We start from the raw sequence: 21,693 nt of genomic DNA, 5'->3' as shown, positions 1-21,693 counted from the left end.
TCAAAGCCAACACAAAATATTAATTTGATAGTCTCTTCCAGACTTTTGCCAAATTGATTTCAGCATCATTGTGTGTGTGGGTGGGGAGGGGTTCTACTACCAACTTCCTTCTTAAATACAAAACAACAATAATTAACCACACAGCTTTCTTATTCTGGCAAGTCACCTGTTTGGAGTAAATTATCAGAGGTGGGAACTTTCAGATTCCTCTGTAATGACTATGAGCCTGAAGTCAGGTTACATTATCAAGATACAAATGGCCTATGCTTCTTATTTCTGGTGAGGATGCTGGGGGTTCAGGAGAGGGAAGCAGATGTAATCTCCAGGATGAGGTGTTTAGCTTACACAGGAGGAAAAACACTGGCATTCAAGCTCTGATAAGTACTAGAATGAGTGGACAATATATGTTGTAGGAGCTCTTCAACAAAGGAGAGATCTTTTCAAAACAGATTAGATTCCCACAGGTCTCAAACTCATTAAGAGCCAAGGATACGGACAAAATAACCACTGAGGATCCGATCGAGACTCCTTCAAGGTCAGTCATGATTATACCTAAGGTCCCTGTTTTATCATGATGTTAATGAAGAAAAGAACATGAAATTGTTCATAAAAATTATTAAATTACACAGATTATCTACCAGAATAGAAATTAGGTAACTAAACATTGGAACTCATCAATTACGGCGTGTTGCAATATGCTCTTACATTATTTTGCCAAAAATGAGAGACAATTGAGTAGATTTCTTTATTGCCAAATCCTTCTGTTTTTCCCATAAGTTCTTGTGATATTCCCAAAGATCTATATATAGCTACATAAATAAATAGTTTAACTCTTTAGACAAATTTTATATATATTTCTAAAGCAGAAAGAAATGTCATGATACAGATACACCTTTAAAATAACCTATATTAGAATTCACTATCTTGACATTTTATAAATTGATTTTATAAACAACAAGAACTCAGAAAAGAAAATACTAGACTAGACAAGAAGAATAAATGGCTCTGATATTTGGGTGAATTTTAGTTTCACAGTGGTAACCTGTATCAGTATACAAACCCATTATAGCTCAAATAACTCCTCCCATGCGACAAGACTATCTCTTTAGCGGCAGTATGTCTTTCCCTATCATCTTACACTTGTAGGTCAGTGGAGAATATTTAGCTTTCACTTTTCTCATCTTAATAAAAATAATGACATCATAAAACAGAAAGATGCTCATCTTGCAATTGACAGCCCATGTTTTTTAGAGCATGTCAGCACAATGAAATGCCTTGGATCCTTCCTTCCTACTTGGCCCTTAATGTACATAGTGTGTGTGCAAATAATTTCTCTGCAGTATGTGATGCTGTTAATAGCATTTTACCCACAGTAGAAGTTCCTTTGCAGTTGGAGTCAGTCCTCTCAAACTCTGCTGCTACTTCATCTTGTCCATTTATGTCATCCTCTAAATCTCTCGTTGTCATTTCAACAGTCTTCACAGCATCTTCCCCAGGAGTAGTTTGCATCTCAAGAAACCACTTTGCTCCTCCATAAGGAGCAATACCTCATCCATTCAAGTCTTATCACGAGATTGCAGCCGTTCAGCCATATCTTGAGGCTCCACTTCTAATTCTAGTTCTCTTGCTGTTTCCCCCACATCTGCGCTTACTCGTCCCCTGGAGACTTGGACTCTCAAAGTCATCCACAAGGGTTAGAATCAACTTTCATCCAAACTGTTAATGCTGTTCTTTTGACCTCTTCCCATGAGTCATGAATGTTATTAATGGCACCTAGAATGGTGAATCCTTTCCAGAAGGTTCCAATGTATTTTGTCCATATCCATCAGCGGAATCACTAACTGTGGCAGCTGTAGCCCTACAAAGTGTATTTGTTAAATAATAAGACTTGAAAGTTGAAAGTACTTCTTGATCCATGGGCTCACAGTGGATGTTGTGTTGGTAGGCCTGAAAACAACATTAATCTCATCATATGTCTCCATCAGAGCTCTTGAATGAGTAGGCAGACTGTCAGTGGGCAGTGATACTTTGAAGGAAATACTTTTTTCTGAGCAGTGGGTCTCAACAGGAGGCTTAGAATATTTTGAAAAACCATGTTGTAAATGGATGTGCTGTCATCCAGGCTTTGTTGTTCCATTTATGGAGCATAGGCAGAATAGGTTTAGCATAATTCTTAAGGGCCATAGGATTTTCAGAATGGTCCATGAGCACTGGCTTCAACTTCAAGTCACCAGCCACATTAGCCCCTAACAAGAGAGCCAGCCTGTCCTTGAGAATTTGAAGCCAGGCATTGACTTCTCTTTAGCTTTGAGAATCCTAGATGCCATCTTCTTCCAAGAGAAGGCTGTTTTGTCTATATTGGAAATCTGTTGTTTAGTGTGGCCACCTTCATGAGTTATGTGGGCTCAGTCTTCTGGATAATTTGCTGCAGCTTCTCCATCAGTACCTGCTGCTTCACCTTATACTTTTTTGTTATGGAAATGGTTTCTTTCTTTAAACCTCATGAACGAACATCTGCTAACTTCCAACTTTTCTTCTGCAGCTTCCTTACTTCTCTTGGGCTTCCTAGAATTGAAGAGAGTTAGGGCCTTGCTCTGGATTAGGCTTTGGCTTGAGGGAGTGTTGTTGCTGGTTTGACCTTCTATTCAGACCACTCAGACTTTCTCCATATCAGCAATAAGGTTGTTTTGCTTTCTTTTTTTTTTTTTTTAAGATTTTATTTATTTATTTGACAGAGAGAGATCACAAGTAGAGAGGCAGGCAGAGAGAGAGGGGGAAGCAGGCTCTGGGCTGAGCAGAGAGAACCCGATGCGGGGATCGATCCCAGGACCCTGACACCATGACCTGAGCCAAAGGCAGAGGCTTTAACCCACTGAGTCACCCAGGTGCCCCAGTTGTTTTGCTTTCTTATCACTCATGTGTTCAGTGGAGTAGCATTCTTAATTTCCTTCAAGAACTCTTCCTTTGCTTTTGCAACTTGGCTAACTGTTTGGTGCAAGAGACCTAGCTTTTGGCCTGTCTCAGCTTTCAACATACCTTCCTCATGAAGCTTAATCATTTCTAGCTTTTGATTTAAAGTGAGAGACGTATGGACTCTTCCTTTCACTTGAACACTAGAGGTCATTGCAGGGTTATTAATTAGCCTAATTTCCATGTTGTGTCTCAGGGAATAGGGAGGCCTGAGGAGAGGGAGAGAGACAGGACAATGGCTGGTTGGCGGAGCAGTCAGAACACAGGTACAGGGGCGCCTGGGTGGCTCAGTGGGTTAAGCCGCTGCCTTCGGCTCAGGTCATGATCTCGGAGTCCTGGGATCGAGCCCCATATCCGGCTCTCTGCTCAGCAGGGAGCCTGCTTCCGCCTCTCTCTCTGCCTGCCTCTCTGCCTGCTTGTGATCTCTCTGTCAAGTAAATAAATAAAATCTAAAAAAAAAAAAAAAAAAAGAACACAGGTACGAAGTTCTCCATCTTACTTGAGTGTGGTCCGTGATGCTCCAAAACAATGATAATAGTAACACCAGAGATCGCTGACCACAGATCACTACAACAAATACAATAATCATGAAAAAGTTTGTGGTGATGTGAGAATTTCCAAAATGTGACACAGACATGGAATGAGCAAATGCTGTGGGAAAAATGGCACCAGTAGACTTGCTCAACACGGGGTTGCCACAAACTCTCAATCTGTAAAAAAAAAAAAAAAAAAAAAAACCCACAGCATCTGGGAAGTTCAATAAAGCAAAGTGCAATAAATGAAATATGTCTGCACAAGATCAATACCTTCTTCAACCCGTGGTCATCATCCTGATTGCCAGCATCTTCAAATGATTTGGAGAAAAGGACAACACAGTGGGATTTCCAACTTTGCAGGCGATAATAGAGAACCAAATAGATGGGAATAGACCATAGGAAAAGGGAAGAAAGATGACAAGCGAGTTTTGATTCAGGCAAGCACAGAATAAAACGTCAGGAGGGGCAGGGGAGACCCAGGAAGTAGGAGGAGCCAGTGGAGAGGGCACCCTCAGAGCAGAGCCCAAGGCAGCTGCTAAACCAAGTCCCTTGGGTCAGTCTGTGCCTGAAGAATGCTGGATTCAATAAATCTCATCTGGCAGGGAAGTCTTGGGCTTTATTTTGAAGTGAGTCTTCCCACTTCCCACTTCCCACCGCCTCCTATCCTTTCTTTCTCTTTCACTCCTTCTCTGATTTTCCTTATGGCTATGGCTCTAGAGTAGACAGTTGTTAGATTAGAAATATTGCCAATGTATCTCTCAAAGAGGTCATTGTATCCTAATGCTCCAATTAATTCAGGAGAGTGAGGGAAACAGGAGCCACTGGAGCCAAGACGGGAACTGAGTGGGCCAGAGCTGAGATGGACCTAATTGAGTGGAAGAAGAAAGCAAAATGGAGTGATTGAAAGCTGAATGCCCTGTGGGCAACTCGGTTCCATCTTTCATTCATTTGGTTCAGGCCCTACTTTTTGCCCTGAACAAATTCTTTCAGGTTTCTTTTCCAAATGGAGTTAAATAGCTGAATTAATTCCCTGGATTTTCTTTTCACGGTCTCTGTATGAGCAAACAAGTCTATGTCTGATATTATAAGATAAGCCAGAGAAAAACTTTTGGGTCTGGGGGTGGTCATGAAGCTCTTCACGTCAGAGGGTGTACTTTGAAGGGCGGTGAGGATTTGAGTAGACTGGGAGAAAAAACAAGAGCGGTTCAAGGCTATCACACCAGGGAAAGAGGCTAGAGAGGGCAGGAGCCAACTCTCAAGGTCCGCGAGCAACGGGCTGACTGGTTTCTGTAGCAGAGCACGAGGTAGGGCTGGAAAGTGAGGTTTGTTTATTAACAGTAGGTAAGCTTCAGGTTTAAAAACGAAGGTTTTTCATTAAAGAAAGTGCTCTTGCTGTGTGCCAGCCTTGTACCCTGAAAGAAGGTCAGGAAGAAGAAGGCAGTGAAAGAACATTTTCTGATGGAACAGAAAAAAGGAAAGAAAATAAACTCCAGCAAATATTAGAAATACAGAGATCAGACTATTTCAAGGATCTGGGCATCATTGCTTGGGGATAATGGGAAGAGTGAGTCAAACAGAGAGAAAAGAGAGTAGAACCCGGGAAGATGGGCTTAGGAATCAGGCTGATCTGTCGAATGGCCCCTTGAAAGTCTTATTCTTTGGGCTTCATAACAGGCAAGGGCCCTCAGCTTAATGACGTCAAGGTGGTAAGGGTAGAGGAGGGGAGGGAAGAGGAAAGAATACAGAAACACCAGATTCAGAATGCTAAACATATTTCACATTTGGTAGATTCAGATTCCCAAGATGCCAGATCTCTAAGGCTCACTCTCTCAAATGAAGCAGCTCAGCTTTGCTCTGCTTCTCCTTCCTCACAAGGACTCTCAACACTCTGCAGTCCGCAGACTCCCACCTTCAGACCCCTTCGGGGTCCTTCCAGCAGCAAACAGACCCTGCACAGACTCAGTTTCCGGGAAACAAAATGAAAACTAAAATTGAAAGAAAAGACAGGTTCTTCCTTTCATACTTGTTGTCTTAGTTTTATTCTCATCTCTCTTAGTTTACAGGCCAAGAAGTAGGTTAAAAAAAACACTGTTATTTGGCCATTGTCAGTACATTTATCTGATAAAGGACTTATCTAGCATATATTAAGAGCTCTTACAAATCCATGAGCCAAAGATAATTAACCTCTTTTCAGAAAAGACGTGAAAAGACAGTTTACAAAAGTGAATACAAATGGCCAGTAAGTGTATAAAAATATGCCCATCATGATTAGTAACCTAAAACCATAATGAGATATCACTTCATGCCCACCAGGACGACTAAAGAGACTGATGATACCTAATGATGGTGAGGGGAACCTTCATATATTCCCACTGGATATAGAATTGCTGTTGGGAATGTCAAAAGCATACCTCCCATAGGACCCTAGGATCACACTCCTAGGGAACTCTCAAGAGAAATGAAAACCCGTAGCCACAGAAAGACTTGAATAAGAACTTTCACATCAGCCATGCTCATAATAGCCAAACACTGAGAACAACCCAAGTGGCCATCAGCCAGAGAATGGATACATGAACTGTGGTCTGTCTACACAATGGGACAGTACCCAGCAGCAGCAAGGCATGGACTGCTCATACACACAACAACGTGGATGAATCTTAAATGTGGCACATTGGATACAAGAAGCCAGATCTGAAAGAGTACATACTGTATGATTTCATTAGTATGAAATCCAAGAGTAGGCAAAACTACATCCACAGTGATAGAAATCAGAAAGTGGTACCTGAGGCCTGCCAGGGGGTGGGGATGGGCAGGAATTGACTGGAAGGGGGCACAACCAGCACATTCCCTAGGCTGATGGAAACGTTCCTATTTTGTCTTTGGTAATGGCCACATGGATGGATAAAATGAGTCAAAACTCCTAGAACTGAATGCTTAATTAAATATATGCATCTTATCATATGTAAATCGTACTTCAACTTTTTTAAATACAGGAAGGAAAAACATATATTTAGAGGCCTCATCTAGATAGGCTTATTCATCCCATAAATTATAAATCTATTATTTCTCTTACTCTTCTCTGTTTAACTCCTCTAGTTAGAGAATGAAGTCCTTTTCAAAGATGGGATACAACAAAACCCTGTCTTACCTGTCAGCCTGCTGGTTCCCAGATCCCCAAGGACTCCCCAGGATAAGTAGATAATAGGTTTTCCCACTGAGCTCCGTGGGTTCCTTAGTTGACCTGAAAAGATGTGGGGCAATGAGATGGGAGCCTAGGACGATAAAGATGGTATTTTTACAATTCCCCCATCTCTGCTTCCAAGATAGCAACTACCCTTTCCATGAAGAAAGGTCTTACTGTTAGACACAAATGGAGTCGTGTGCCCCAGATGGCAGCCTCTCACACCAGACCGCTTGCCTTTCCCATCCTAGTCCACACGGTCCCAGCAAGGAATGTTAAGTGTGCCATTTCCCAGCTGCCTCAAGCTGGTTTTCTTTTTCTCCCACTCCCTGTCTCCTGATTTCCCAGAATGGCAGTGCTGGTCAGCTGGGGAGGTCATGTCCCATGTCAGTGGTGTGGGGGAGACACCATAATACAAATCACTGAGCAGGGGCTCTGGGATTTGTGCCTGGGCTGCCTGGGCCATCGTGCCACTGCTGGGGGATTAGGCTTTCATTTCCTCTTCTCAGACAAGAAGTGATAGTCCCTGTGCCGTGGCCGTCCCAGGGCTACCGAGCAGGTTTGAGCATGCGACAGTGGACCTGTAAACATATCAGAGGAGTTCTCTGACTCAAAGATTACGTTCCAGTGCTCTTTCGGCTCTGCTGGGTCCTGTTGGGGAGTGCGGCTTTTGTAAAAGAAGCGTAGAATTCAGTCTCTCTGGGCATTCACCTCTGTGAGGGTGGACCAGGGGTCACCTGAGCGAGGGTGTAGGGCAGAAACCAGTTAGCAAGTTCATGAGAGAGCAGTTTCCATTCATTATGTGCTTCTATCTTCAGTAGAATCATTACGCCTTTTGACAGCATATAATCTGCTTGGGATTTCTAGACATCCGCAGTCTGTTGACACCTTGAGTCACCATGTCCAGGTGTCAGCCTTTGCAGAGAGCATCCTGCATGATTGAATAAGGGAACCACAAGGAGACCCTTGGGCTTGATGGACACCAGCTCTGAGTATATAACCTCCGGCCACTCACAGGTCTCTCCAACCCTCAGTTTCTGTGTCTTGGAAAGAGGGAGTCTCCATATTTGCTTTCCGAGTTCCTCTCCAGTGATGCGATTTTTAGAGTAGCCCTTGTGGTATGGCATACAAAGCCTTTGCAGTCAGAAGAACTGAGCTCTGTCTGCAGGCGTGCGCCTCACCAGCAGGGTGAGCTCTGGGCAGATTGCATCTGTCTGAGCGAAGGCCAGCTTCCTTCTCGGTAAGAGGTACCTGGAGATCTCCCCACTACCTACCTGCCTCTTCAGGTCATGGGGGTGGGGTGGTGGAACAGGATGGCATATGCAAAAACTTGATGGACTGTAACTTACCCAGCATTTGCTGCAGTTTGTTGGCTGCGGCTATAGACACAGAAGCACGTGGAGAGTGAAGTGACAGGCATGCCCTGGGGCTTCACCTGGGTTCAGGAGTCCAACACCCGCAAAGTGGAGATGGATCCAAGGATGGGCTTGGCGACTAAGGCTTCAGTCTCGCAGTCTCTCATGGAGCTGTGAGCCGGTCCTGACAGTCATTCCCTTACAGGTGACGGCAGAGCTGGATGCCTGGAATGAGGACCTGCTCCGGCAGATGAATGACTTCAACACGGAGGATCTGACGCTGGCCGAGCAGCGGCTGCAGCGCCACACAGAGCGGAAGCTAGCCATGAACAACATGACCTTCGAGGTCATCCAGCAAGGGCAAGATCTGCACCAGTACATCATGGAGGTCCAGGCCTCAGGTGGGTGAGCTCCCCCATCCTCCTCCTTGCGACAGGGAGACGATGAAAACAAGCATGCCAGCCCGACTCCAGCCGGCATGGCCACTCTGCTCATCCGCTTTATTCCCCCAGACACAGGGACAGAGATGTTTGCCACTTTAAAGAAACTGATGCGTGAGAACTAGAATCACTTGTCCAAGATTGCCCAGTTAGGCTCTGGTAGAGAGGAGGATAGGGCCAGGGTCTCTTGGTGCTGTGCAGAGAATGGGGAAAACAAATTTGCACAGACTCAGAAAAAACGGCCTCCAGAAACAAACAGGCAGGCTCCAGAAGCAGCCAGCCTGCTGTGTGAATTGTATTCAAACCTGTAGATGTTTGCTCTTCAACCCCCCAGCCCCCTCTCCTGTCTTCCACCCCCAGGGCGGCTCCTGGTCTCCAGTTCAGGCCTCTTAAAAAGCCCCCCACCTTTATTTTTTTTTAAATCACTGGTCTGTGTGTGTTAGAAGTGCTGATAAAAATTTATGCAGGGTCATAGAATTTTATAACTTCTCAAGAAACCACGGTGGAGTCACCCAGATTTCACTTCTTTTCATGTTCAAGCTTTATGCACTGTCTCTCCAGCAAATGCATGAACCCTTCCTGGGATACCTAGTGCTCTCCACAATGGCCTTTGGTATTAGAACCAGAGAGAGCCAGGGCAGTCCTGTGGTCCAGATAGTTCAGAGGACAAGAAGTCACTCACAGGGACACATGCTAGTAGAGTGCTGGGACACAGTCTCTACACCCTGCCCTGCCGTCGGCCTACCCCCCAGCCCCGGGTCCTCCTTGCCTCTGGTTCTTGACCCTCCGGGAAGAGGCAGACGGGGGTTCAGGCCATCAGCTCTTAAAAACACAGTTGGCCATGTCCCTGTTGACTCTGAAGGATATTTAGAATCATGAGATTCCCAGCAGACGTTAGCCCCCAAACGGGACTATAGGGGACAGTGTTTGTTTTAAGGACCGAAAAGAGTAAATAACAGCACTCAAAGAGACTTCTAACTCTAACTGGAGGAAAGACAGTCTGGTAAATTCTGTTTGCCTGCTCAGCATCGTCCTTCCGTGATTCTTTGTTTGTGTTGCGAACAGCTGCAGCTGCCCGGGCTTGTTTACTCAGTATAGTCCAGGAAGGACTGTTCCCACTGCAGTCTCTCGGGGTCGGGGCAGCGGGGGCACTGGGAGCTCTTTTAAAAATGGCAGTGCCAGGCCCCAAACCCAGAGATCCTGACTTAACTACATCTGAATGGGAGTTGGGCATCAGCCGAAAAACCTCCTCGGGCGATCCACGGTGCAGCCAGGGCTGAGATCCCCAGGCAAGTTTAAAAGTCCACAGAACCTGCCGGCTCAGAATCTCTTGGGGTGGGACGCAACAGTCTGTGTTTCTGCCAAGCCCTCCAGGGGGTGCTGGCGTACCACGGATCTAGGATCCACTCAAAGTGAGGGCCCCCCCGGACCAGCAGCACCAGCATCGCTTAAGAGCCCATTAGAAAGGTGGAGGAATCCCAGCCCTCATCCCAGATTTACAAATCTGAATCTGTGTGTTAACAAAATCTCCAGGGAAATCATGTGCCCATGAAAGTTTGAGACACATGCTTGGCAATGGCTTGTACATCTTCAAGGTTTTATTAGGGTAGGAGGGGAAACCATGATCCTTTCTCTGCAGCTGAGAACCTTGGACTCAGGGTTTCACGGTAGAGCTTACGCTCCTGAGACTCACGATAGCTGGCTCCCAGCTAAGGCTAGGAACCATGAGAGAATGTGCAGGACCTGGGAGAGAGGCTGGGACAGAGAAGCCTTGCAGGGGTGCTCAACCTTTGTCCCTCGGTATTGATGCATCTGGCAGGAGGGGAAGCTGGTCTGCTGGAAACTGCGGCACTTTGTACCCAGGTGCTGGTGTGACCCAGGCAAGCCCCTCTCTGTCCCAAGAGCCAGGTATCCATGGTAACGGAAAGCCGACCAGCAGCTGGCAGTCCCTCAAGACGGCCTGTGACTGTGGGTTAGCAGTGCTTGGCAGCCTCCTGCACCTTGAGGGCTGAATGGGTGAAAACACCCCCAGCAGATGAGCTGCCCACACCCAATGTCCTGATCTAGAAATGGGCTTTATCAAAAGAGACTTGATGGGCCTCTTGAGCCCTCTGTGCTGGGACTGGCTGTTCCCCTGCCTCTACCCCAGCTAGCCGGGGGTAGCTAGCTATTCAGCTGGCATAGTCCAGGAGGCTTCGAAGGGAATGCATCTGGGGCTTTCAGGGACGTTCACTTCCTGTCTGCTGCTGAATATTGGGTCCTGCTAAGGAGGCCTCTACCTTGTCTCTGGCTCGGAGGAAGGGAGAGCAGGCTTCTGCTGGAGCTGAGGGGTGGGGTGGAGGTTGAGGGTGGGCCCAGTGGGGCAGGGTCTTGTCCCTGGGGGGTTGAGGAATGTAGGACTTCAGAGACCCCTAACTGAGGCAGCAAATGTCTTAGTCATTGATGATATGTGTCTAATGAACTATATTTGAATTCAAGGTAAAATAAGCTGCTGTCTTAGAAAAAAGACAATTAACAAAATTAAGCTTTTGGTTGGTGTTTAGCCCTCTGTGATGAATTAATGAAGGGCTTATGCTTTGATTTGGTAGGACTAAATGGAAGTAGGGAAGTGCCACACACTTATTTTCAGGTGTGCAATTTGTGGCATTGAGGCAGGTCCCACTAAATCCCTCTGGTGTGCCAGTGGCTCTAACCAAAGCAAAGCCTTTGCTCAAGTCAGCACTAGCCTTGGGAACAGAAGGCAAAACAGGAACACTTGCTCCACTTGCTCATCATTCTCTCCAAGCTGTAGCATTTTCTATTTCGGCCAGGAGGTGGGAGTGGGGAGGGGCCAGGTTTTGCTGGAAAGAGTCAAGTTGGAGAAGACACGCTGGCTGAAGTCAAGGTCCAGTTCCACCATCAGCTAGCAGCCTGCCTTTGGAAAGTTCCCGTTCTTTCTCCTTAGACCTTTCTTCTTCTGTCTAGTGTGGGAGGTGGGCCTGGATTCCTACAGTCTAGTTCGTGCTTGCCATGATGAGTCAGCCTACCCACCCCCAGTGGCTAGGCCGCAGGTCTCTCCAGTGCAGTCTGACCATGTAACTATTCCATGTGGCCTGAGGAATCAGAAGAGCCGCCCATCTCATGGATGTGTTGGTTTTGTGGTCTAATCAAAGCACCAAGCTTTCTTTATGCAAGGTTTTTAAATGAAAATCTTTGGGATCTGTGGCAATGATACTTAAAGTTTTTAACTATGTTGGGAAGAACCCAGCCCTAGCATTTGAAAATAAGTAAAAAATAAATGAAGTTTGGTGTGAATCCTTCTTCTTGAGCACAGAGCTCAGAGTATGGCTGGGAGGGGAACAGTGCCTGGCTTGGGACCCGGCCATACCCTTCCTGCCCAGTCTTTCCAAGCCTCACCTTCCCCCAGAAGACGGCAGTCGTAAGAATACCCAGATCACAGGGTCATCATGACGATGCAGGGCAATAATGCATGAACATGGTAAGGGCTCAAGAAAGGTTGGTATCTGTGATTTGTTACAATTGTATTCTAGCTCGCACTGCCTTCTCCTGCAGCCATGTATCCTTGTAGCTTCTCCAGCAGCGTGAGGACAGGACTCTTTCTTCATTCTCTTTCCATACCCAGCATCTGGCAGAGTGCTGATGTCTGGTACATTGCATGTTTTCAGTAAGAGTATTTGCTTAGTTAATGGAGTGAACATCAATGTGGTGGAACAGATGTAGGAAAAAATAAGGGGCCACAAATAATTCCACTTGCATCATAAAAGGAGAGAAAAGGCCTGTGTTTTTCCAAAATGGAAGCTACTCTGGGGTTCATGGGAATGTGGATCTGATGGGAGCTGAGTGGAAGGGAAGAGAATGTAGATGTGCAACAGGAGTTCTCGGTCTGGCTGCAGATTCAGAATCACCTGCAGAACTTACAAGGACCAAGGTCTGGACCCCACCCTTCAGGGAGTCTTGCTTAATTGGTCTGGAATGGACCCAGATTTTTTTTTTTTTTTAACTTCCCAGATGATTCTGTTGTACATCCAGGCTTGAGAATGCCGATCTAAAAACCCGATTAGAGGACTTTGTCGTTTCTGAACCGGGTGTTACATTGAGGGAGTGGCCCAGAATGAGGAGTGAGGAGGGGAGGGCTAGTCTCTCACTGAGGCAGGCTGATATGAAGGCACAAAGAACACCTCCAGGTAGCATAGGCGGGAATAGCTAGATCTTACCCTAGACCATAGCCACCTCTCTCTCCTTGAGGGAGTTAAAGTGGTACCCTCAGCCTGGCAGCAGAGGAAAGTACAGTGACATTACTAGCTGTAGCCTTGGGCCATAAACAAACACAGTGCCAACCATTCTGCTGACCGAGTATAGCATAAAGAATATCTCTGTCCCTGGGTTGCTGGCCATGGTACCGCCTTACCCAGTGGTTTCCCATCTTGGTTGCATGTTGAATCGCTCTGGGAACTTTAAGACTTCCTGGTGCCTGGGTCCCACCCTCAGAGAGTCTCCTGTTACTGCTCTGGGGTATGGCCAAGGACATGGTGATTTTTAAAGTTCTGCAGATCTAATGTGAGCCAAGATTGAGAGCACTGGTCTAAGACCACCCAGACCATCACAGTTGCTAATGATGTACAATGAGCAAGTCCATAAATACCTCACGGTACAATTTTATATTTACATTTTTACAAGCCATTTTGCAGTTCTATTAGTAATCAGTAACGAATATGTTGTAAAAAGTAGAAACATGGATATTTTGAGCCTACTAAATGCCCAGAACTGTATGTACCTAATCTCACTATGTCCTACAACACCCCAGAAACCATCGTTGGAATTGTCCTTACCCAAGCTCAGTGAAGATATAGAGCCCAGAGATTCACTGTTAATGGGGTAGAACATCAATTCAAACCTAAGTCTGTCCTTTCCCAGAGCTCGCACATGCTTTCCACCATAGCGTGTGACCTGAGCCCTTCCCTGCAGAGGCCAGGTGTTCACCAGAAGACCTTCTCTGTTGGGTGTTATGAGCCAAGCACTGTGTTGGTGCTGAGGATACAGAGATAAAGAAGGTGTGTGTCCCTAGCACCAAGGGAGCCTGCATTTCTGCAAGAACAGGGACAAGTTAATAACCACCCTGAACAGGAATGTTCTGAGGGAACGGAGCATACAGAACATTGTGGATCACATCAGTACAACTTGCCTGAAAGACACCGACACACTATCTCCCTCTTTGATGGAAAGAGCACACACATCTTGCTGGATTTCTGAGAGCCCCTAGGAAAACAGGACTGGAAATAGACTGAGAACAGTAATGTGAACACAAGCAAACTATTTGCTGTGGATTGATGGGTATTTACTAGTTAATGCGATTTGACTGGGACTTGCGTCAACATGTGTGGGCAGTGGGAGGGAGGAGTGAATTTCCATCTTCCTAGGTGCCATTTTGGGTTCCTCCCATTCCCTCCCTCCACAGCACGACATGCAGTTCAGAGCAGAAGTGCAGTAGGCGTTGTCTTCCCCCATTTTATTTCCTGTGTTCATCCCCCATAAAACAGTACCAAGGGAGGTAGATGCATGCGAAGGCCTGGAGTCTCGGGGCAGGCTGAGAGTCGGCTGGGGGTGGTGTCCTCTGCAAGTGCTGGCCCCTTTGACAAGCTTACTGGCTTAGAGAGCCCATTTACATGCGAGGTGGCAGAGGTGAGCCGCGGGCTTCCCAGAAAAAGACACTTTGCCCAAGCTCAGCATACTAAACACCAGAGATGCCTGTGGAATGAAAAGGAGCTGGAGAAAACCTGCATTGTGGCTGAAAGGAGGGAAGAGCTTCTGCTCCCTCAGATGGAGCTTGAATTACATTTCCAGAAAGGAACTATGGTAGTCAAGGGTCTTCTCACTGTGCTGGGCACTGCAGAGATAGAAATTTTTGTATTTCTTCTTATTTTTTACTTCAGTCAAGGAGATGCTCTACCTTGTCCCCTTGGTAATTGAAAATAGGAACCAGAGGGAGCAGACTGCCAAAAGAACAAGCTGTTCTCCTCTGTCTCCCACAGATATTTCAGGAGCTGGGATTTGGAATTATGAAACTGGTAGAAAAAAATAAACATGAAAAGATACTGAAATTATTACCATGTAACACCAGAAGTTTTTTCCACTCTTCCATATTGTCCTTACATAAAACACTATTTTTGCCTCTAGAAATGAATTTCCCTTGCATGCGTACACTCTCCTTACACTCCCCCAGCTGTATCCGGCAGGTGTGTTGGTGGTGGTGATGAGTTTCTGATGATGTGAGTCAGAGTGTTGGGGAAGTCTCCCAGAGGGGACTTATTTTTAGGTGACTATACCCTGAGATTGGTAGGCTCCTTGGGGTGTGATCCCCATGGAAATACATTACCCTTTGGGAATTTTAGTCCCATCCCTAATGATGGTTGGGTCCCTGTTTGTCAGCATCAGGAGCACAGCTGCACCTGGTCATAGGTGACAGGATGGGGAGTCAGGGAAAGGATCCGGACTGAACTGAGAAGCTGCAGAGCCAGGTGGAGTCAGGGATCAGAAGGAGGCAAGCAATCTGGACTTAGGATTTTTGCAAAGCTATGGGTCTGGGCAAGGTTGAATCAGTCAGAACAAGAAACAATACAGCAAATTACCATTTTTATCAAGTTGGAGACAGATAGCAACCAAGAGGGCATGAACGCAAGAAGACAGAGAGTTGAGAGCTGAAGAGTCAAGAATCAGGAAAGCCATGGGCCTGTGTGTACGATGTCATGTGATGGAGGCTCCATATGCATTATCTCATTTAATCCTCCCAGCGAGCTCCTGAGCAGGGAGTTCATGAGGTAGGCAGGTATGTAAAATTGTTTATTTCAGGAGGAAGGCAAAGCTTCTGACGGCTTAGATAACTTGCCCATGTCCAGGATTCTGACTCAGGGCTGGCTCCAAAGCTAGCACACTCCTCACATAGCCTACAGGAGCTAAGGTAGGAGTCAAATTCAAGCCACTAGCAGACAAGAAGGCCTTTGATAACCAAGGCGGTCCCCTCACTCCAAAACACAGATCTGTTTGAGAAAGGCTGCTCTAATCCTGCTGATGATGATGGATAGATACAAGCATCAGCTCGCTGGAGAGAAAGTGTGTGTGTGTCCACGCCGGTGTGTTGGTAGAGGCATATAGGACAAGTTAGGAAGGGGCGCCTGGGTGGCTCAGTCGGTGGAGCGTCTGACTCTTGGTTTCAGCTCAGGTCATGATCTCAGGGTCATGAGATTGAGCCCTGTGTTGGGCTCCGTGCTCAATATGGAATCTGCTCGAGATTCTCTCTCCCTCTCCCCTCCCCCTGCACGCTCGCTTGCTCTCTCTCTCTCTCTCTCTCTCAAATAAATCAGTCTTTTAAAAAAAGAAAAAGGCAGGTAGAGAGGGGGATGGACAAAGAATGGAGCCATGGCTTCCACCTGGCAGATATTGACTTGCGGTCCCATCACAGGTCAGACAGTGGGCAGTTAATTAATGCTGGGTGACGTATCCATAAACATTGGGAGCTCCTGTTAGCGGCTGACTGGGCTTATTCATTGTTTTGAAAAAGCAGAAGAATGGTGAGCAAACTCTCCTTGTGTGGGTGCACATTTAACATGCTTTTTGTAAATGGAGAAGCACTCAGTACCCCTGCGGTATTGCTGGGGTGTGTTTATCAGCAGTGTTTGCCTGTGTTAAAGAAATGTATGAGAGCTAGCATGTATTTCTAAGAGTTGCTTTTTTTTAGGGGGCCTAAGTAGTTGGCTACTAAAATCCCCCTGCCTAGAGATTCTCATTGGAACAAACTTGCCATCTGAGTATAAATTGCATCAGACCAGCTAATCAAGTGTGCCTTTGGCAGAAGCTCCTGAGACAGGTCATTTTCGGTTTTGTTTCGTATTTCCCAATATGGTCCAGAGCCTTGCTTGTGAATATTATAGGTGTTAGCAAATCCCCCAGCAGGGACTGTCGAGGGCTTTCTTCTCTGGGGTGGACTCCCAGAGAACCACCTCTCTCCGTAACCCCAGCTGATCCCAGGCAAAGGATCAGAGCATCCAAAAGAGGTGGCATGGTTTGGACACCCTGAACAAAAGTCCGTTCTCACATTGTCCAGCTTCCCAGAGGGATGTGTAAAGGCAGGAGGGCACTGCTCCTGGCTGTTTCTGCATTCCTGCTTTCCTGTGCATCTTGCAGGAAATAGGGTCTTGGTCCTACTACCTCGTTTCTCCTTGTTTCCTTTTTTTTTTTTTTTTTAAATCAGGAATTGAGTTAATCTGTGAGAAAGACATCGATCTGGCAGCCCAGGTGCAAGAGCTACTGGAGTTCCTTCATGAGAAGCAACACGAATTGGAGCTCAACGCAGAGCAGACCCATAAGCGACTGGAACAGTGCCTCCAGCTGCGGCACCTGCAGGCCGAGGTCAAACAGGTGAGCCTGGCCCCTCCACTGTCCACCCTCGGTCTGGGCTCCCCCTGGGCCCCGGGCCTGCTCCTGGTGTGGGGAGAAGGTATGCAGAGTCACTGGTGTCACCGGAACTTGGAAATGGGTAAGTGAAGGAGTGGTGGTTGGGATTCTGAAAGCGAGGCTGCTGTCTGTTGCATCTAAAACCAGATCTGATGGTACAAGGTGCAAACTACAAATGCGTCCTTTTTCTCTCCTAACAATCTAACGAGAGCATTTGGAACTTTCCAAAGTCGTCCTCAGTCGCTGAGCCTCTTCTCTTCCTTTCCGTCCTCCAGCCTGACACGCAGTTTGTGTGAAACGCAAATCCTTGTCAAATCCATGTCAATAAACATGGTCAGGGTTTAGAGCCCCGTTGGTTAACGTGGGGCCCCTGAGTCCTCGTGCAGGGCCTGACACGTGGTTGAGAGTTAGTGGGGGCAGTTTCCCCCATTCTTTTCAATATGCAGGGGCAGCTTATAAGAAAACTGTCTTGCCCTATTAAAGTCAATTTAAGAAAGAGAAGATTTTGTTATCTGTATGAGATGTTGTACTAGCCATTTTACCAAAGGACTTACCCAGGTCTCTAGGAACCTCTAGGAAAACACAGGAACCAATGACGCATTTAAAAATATTACATATTTAGGGGCGCCTGGGTGGCTCAGTGGGTTAAGCCACTGCCTTCGGCTCAGGTCATGATCTCAGGGTCCTGGGATCGAGTCCCGCATCAGGCTCTTTGCTCAGCAGGGAGCCTGCTTCCCTCTCTCTCTCTCTCTCTCTGCCTGCCTTTCCATCTACTTGTGATCTCTCTCTGTCAAATAAATAAATAAAATCTTTGGGGGAAAAAATATTACATATTTATATTATGAATAGACTAAATTTTAATTATCAGCATAATGAATGGAGATTTTTTTTAAATTTACACAGTGGTATTGAAGAAATACAAATATATAATAGTTAAATTTATTGAGTGCTGGGAACCTTTTACACCCATCTCTCCATCAAGCCTCACAACCATTCTCTGAAGCAGGTCTTATTCCCAATTTACAGATGAGGCCACTGAAGCTTAGAGAGGTCACCAGACAATGGTCACAGGGAGCAAAGAGCATGTCACCACCCTCTACTGGTCTAGGAGAGCTTCTTGGCAGGGGGGTTCCATAGCACTTCCATGATAGTTCCTTCTGCTCCACACTCTTTCAAGCAATCCAGACCCCTGCTCCCTGAAGGCAGAGCCCCACCCAAAAATCCCAAGCCAAGAAACTTTTTCCTATTAAACATTTTTTCTTAGGCACTGTGGCTATTACACTGTCTTATTTAACTCTATTAATTTGGAACAGGGGACAAAAACACAATATTTTATTTAATCATTGCTGTTCTCTTATATTCCGAGTATTTCTTGTTAATGCCTCGGTCTTCGCTATTATACTGTTATTTATTATAATGGACAAAACTGTCCTCTCTACTCCACTTCTCCCAATCAGTGCTCAGCCAGAACCCGCACCCACTGTGCTAAAGGTCTGTCCTCAGCACAGGTGAGATCACTGAGCACCAAGGCAGGCTGGATCACAGAGCTGCCATCTAGACTGCTCTCTGTGTAATTACACTGGGATCGCACCCAAATCTCTGGAGAGACATGGTGGAAATCCCATAAGCAGTGATGAGTATACAAATTCTGAGACTCTTGGTAATAATGATTGTACTTACTTTTTAGATGAGAAGTTCTTTCTCACTTATAATCTCATTTTAAGAGAAGAGACCCATGGGGAAGGGGGGCATATGTTTATTTTACACGTGGGAAACAGGTAGCACAGGATTGGTGCTCCCAGGGCCTGCTGACTTGTTAGCTGGAATTTGAGCCTGTGCTTCCTTTATCAATAGTCGCACAAGGCCTCTTCTGGGCCCCACTCCTGCCCAAGGGCTCTAGGAGAAATAGAAAGAAGCCCTCTAGCAGGGCATAGGCTGGGATATTCCTGGCCTTCACAGCACCACCTCTGAGAAGACAGCATGCCCTGTGCCTGGTAGAAAGGGTAGCCCCTACCTGATGGGTCAGCAGGCTCCAACAGGTCACAGGAGCCCTCCGCTGCTCAGGTACTCTTACTCCTGCCTGCTGAAGGGGGCAGGAGGGATCATCTGAACAAAACAAATAACAGGAAAATCATTCCTATTTGCCTGTGAAATGAAATAGATACTTTTGTTCCTGGTTTTTAATTTTATTTAATTTTGTTCCAACATTAGTAGTAAAGTCAACTCCCTAATCATGTTCTTCTTGACTGGCATGAAAATGGAAATGATTTTTTTATCCTCTGAGTATACATTCTGTATAGGGTGAGGAGTTGGAGTGATGATAGGTAGTTTGTCAAATGGGGAAGTAGGTTGTCTATGTACAAATACTCCAGGCTTGACGGATCTCTGAGTACATTCCTATTCAATGTTTCTTGAGTTGGAGGACGGAAAATTTCTCTGCAGGAGAAAGTTGCTTCTCCCCACCATGGTCAGGATGACACATGTGGGATTGTAGTTCAAACCCATACTGGGCTGCTTGAGTCGGTCTGCAGGAAACCCGCGAAGGCGTTTGTGAAGGACAGCGGCCTTGGGAGGTGCCAAGGGATTTTGTTGCTTTGTTAAGCCACCATGCCTCATTAGGTGAACTTGTTTTCCTTGTCAGTGTAGGGCTCGCTCTTTCAGGAGTCGTCTGATCCAGTTTCAGAGAAGGCATTTGTGTTTTGATGGAAGTTTGTGGAGCAGGAAATATTGATTTGGAAGCTGTTGACACTTGGAAAGAGGGAGTTAATTTAGATGTCAGTATTGATCAGCAGAGCTAAATTTAGACACAAGCTTGAGAGTTTCTCTTTTGAATATACTAAAAAAAAAAAGAAAAGAAAAGAAAGAAAAAGGATATCTTAATTGAAATGCCATTAATGGGGATGGAAAGAGAGAGAACAATGTGCTGCTTCACAGTTGGGCATTAGAGCCCGTAGATGAGAGGTTTAAATTTGGCTGTAGTGTAGTTATACCACCATTATGTTAAACTGAGGCTTTGAGGGGAGATGATGCCATAGATGTCAGACTGAAAATTATTGTTGGGGTTGCGAACAAATGAAATTATTTAATTATTTAATGTTTTTTGGGGTTACATAGGGCTCTCTATCTTAGATCGATGGCCCAGACACCTCTGGAGAAATGCTGACTCTTTAAGGGAATTCACTCCCCTGATTACAACCCATGGTCTGGAACCCTAGACCACTCAGAATACGGCAGTAAGCGCTACAGATCCTGGAACAAAAGTCAGTAGCCCTAGCCTTTTTTCCTTCTCATTGTGAGAGAAGTAAATGAAGAATCATAGCATTACCTAGCTTTGCTCCAAAATGAAAAATCACCACCTCTACCATCACCAGCCTTTCTGTCTTACTGCATGCTGTATCTACCCTGCTGGAAGGAGGGAAGATGCTATCATCTGAACTTTGCAGATGAGAAAACTGAGGCCCAGAGGCTTAGGTAGTTTTGCCAGGTAGTAAAAAAGCCAGGTGTTTCTTCACTGTGCCCATCCTGCTTCTGGGACAGACTCAGTTATAGGGATTAGTTCCACCCCTGAACCTAAGCCATGGGATAGAAACATGCCTTTTTACCTTCCTAAAATAAAAACTCCTGATTTAGATGCCTGGGATGCCTTTATAAACAGCATTTGGGAAATAAAAATGAACAAGCATATCAAGAATATGGCATGACTTAAAGAAAGACATAGAGACTGAAGCCTATGATATCTAAATGGAAAGCTAGTGTATGGAGATCCCCACCACCATAGCTGTAACTGATGTTTCCAGTTGGCTGAAATTAGAGAGGAACAGATGCCAGCAAGACTCAGGAAGCCCAGAGGGAGTCAAATTGCCCCTCAAATGTTGATTTGTGATGCACACAAAGTAAATGTTTCTGTGACACCCTCAAATGAATCTTGAACCAAGCAAAATGCAATGAATCATGGCAGAAGGACTTGCATAGTTCAAAGTATACATCGTGAGCTCCATTTTCCAAAGAGCGGAAGCATTTGGGCATACCGTCCATGTATGCGTGTACCCAAACTTACAGGCAGCTTTTGGAAGTCATTAGCACCTCTAGCCAGCCAGCCCCAGCACACCACTGGCATCAGAGACTTCACACATACACTCTGAGCCGTTAGATCTGCCACTAATTGCTTTACAGATTTGGCATCTCATCCACAATCTGCCAGACTGGTCATGCAATTAACATCTCAATCCGAACAGCCCAGCTTCAGCAGGACTTTCGCCCCACCATTACCCATGTACAATATGCCATCAGTCAGATTCTGCCTAAGGAGGAAATTTGAGAAATGTTTGTGAGGATTATGGAATAGGAGAGACCAGGCTTAGTATTTTTCTAATTGTTTAGCATGAATAAATTGAGAGGAGGAAAAAAAAAATCTGCAAAAATCTGAAACAGATTGTGGTATCTTCTCCTTTCCTTGAAGTAACAGATGGATGATATTTACTGATCTTGAAATTTCAGAAGAATTTTTATCTCCTCTCCAAGCAAACTCTTAGACTCCCTAATAAAGAAAATATTTAGTAATTTTCTGGTGACCAGACACAAGGTGTATTTTCAAGGCCTGATTCTTCCAGTGTGATTATTTGCACTTGACTCAAGATCTTAGCTGGAGAGTTGCCACATGCCCATTTCACCTAGGACTGTTTAGACGGTTTCCGCTGTTTCTCCTTCTATTCTAATATTCCCTAGCTGAACTTTCTTTCCCCCAGTACTAATTAAGGTCACCT

At 45.7% G+C, this 21,693-nt stretch overlaps 1 protein-coding gene across 25 annotated transcripts in view; it reads left to right on the top strand.

The window, feature by feature from the left end:
- Positions 1–21,693, top strand: part of KALRN (kalirin RhoGEF kinase) — a 675,882-nt gene that overhangs the window by 371,597 nt on the left and 282,592 nt on the right. For all 25 annotated transcript variants that reach the window (XM_047734954.1, XM_047734936.1, XM_047734961.1 and 22 more), the window contains exons 14-15: positions 8,248–8,443; positions 16,728–16,894. In XM_047734954.1, the coding sequence (XP_047590910.1) occupies positions 8,248–8,443; positions 16,728–16,894 (363 nt within the window). The remainder of the gene's footprint in view (positions 1–8,247; positions 8,444–16,727; positions 16,895–21,693) is intronic.

The sequence above is a fragment of the Lutra lutra genome, chromosome 1 (assembly GCF_902655055.1).
Source record: "Lutra lutra chromosome 1, mLutLut1.2, whole genome shotgun sequence".
Lineage (NCBI taxonomy): Eukaryota > Metazoa > Chordata > Mammalia > Carnivora > Mustelidae > Lutra > Lutra lutra.
Note: the sequence above shows the minus strand (reverse complement) of the source record. Positions and strands in the feature narration are given on the sequence as shown.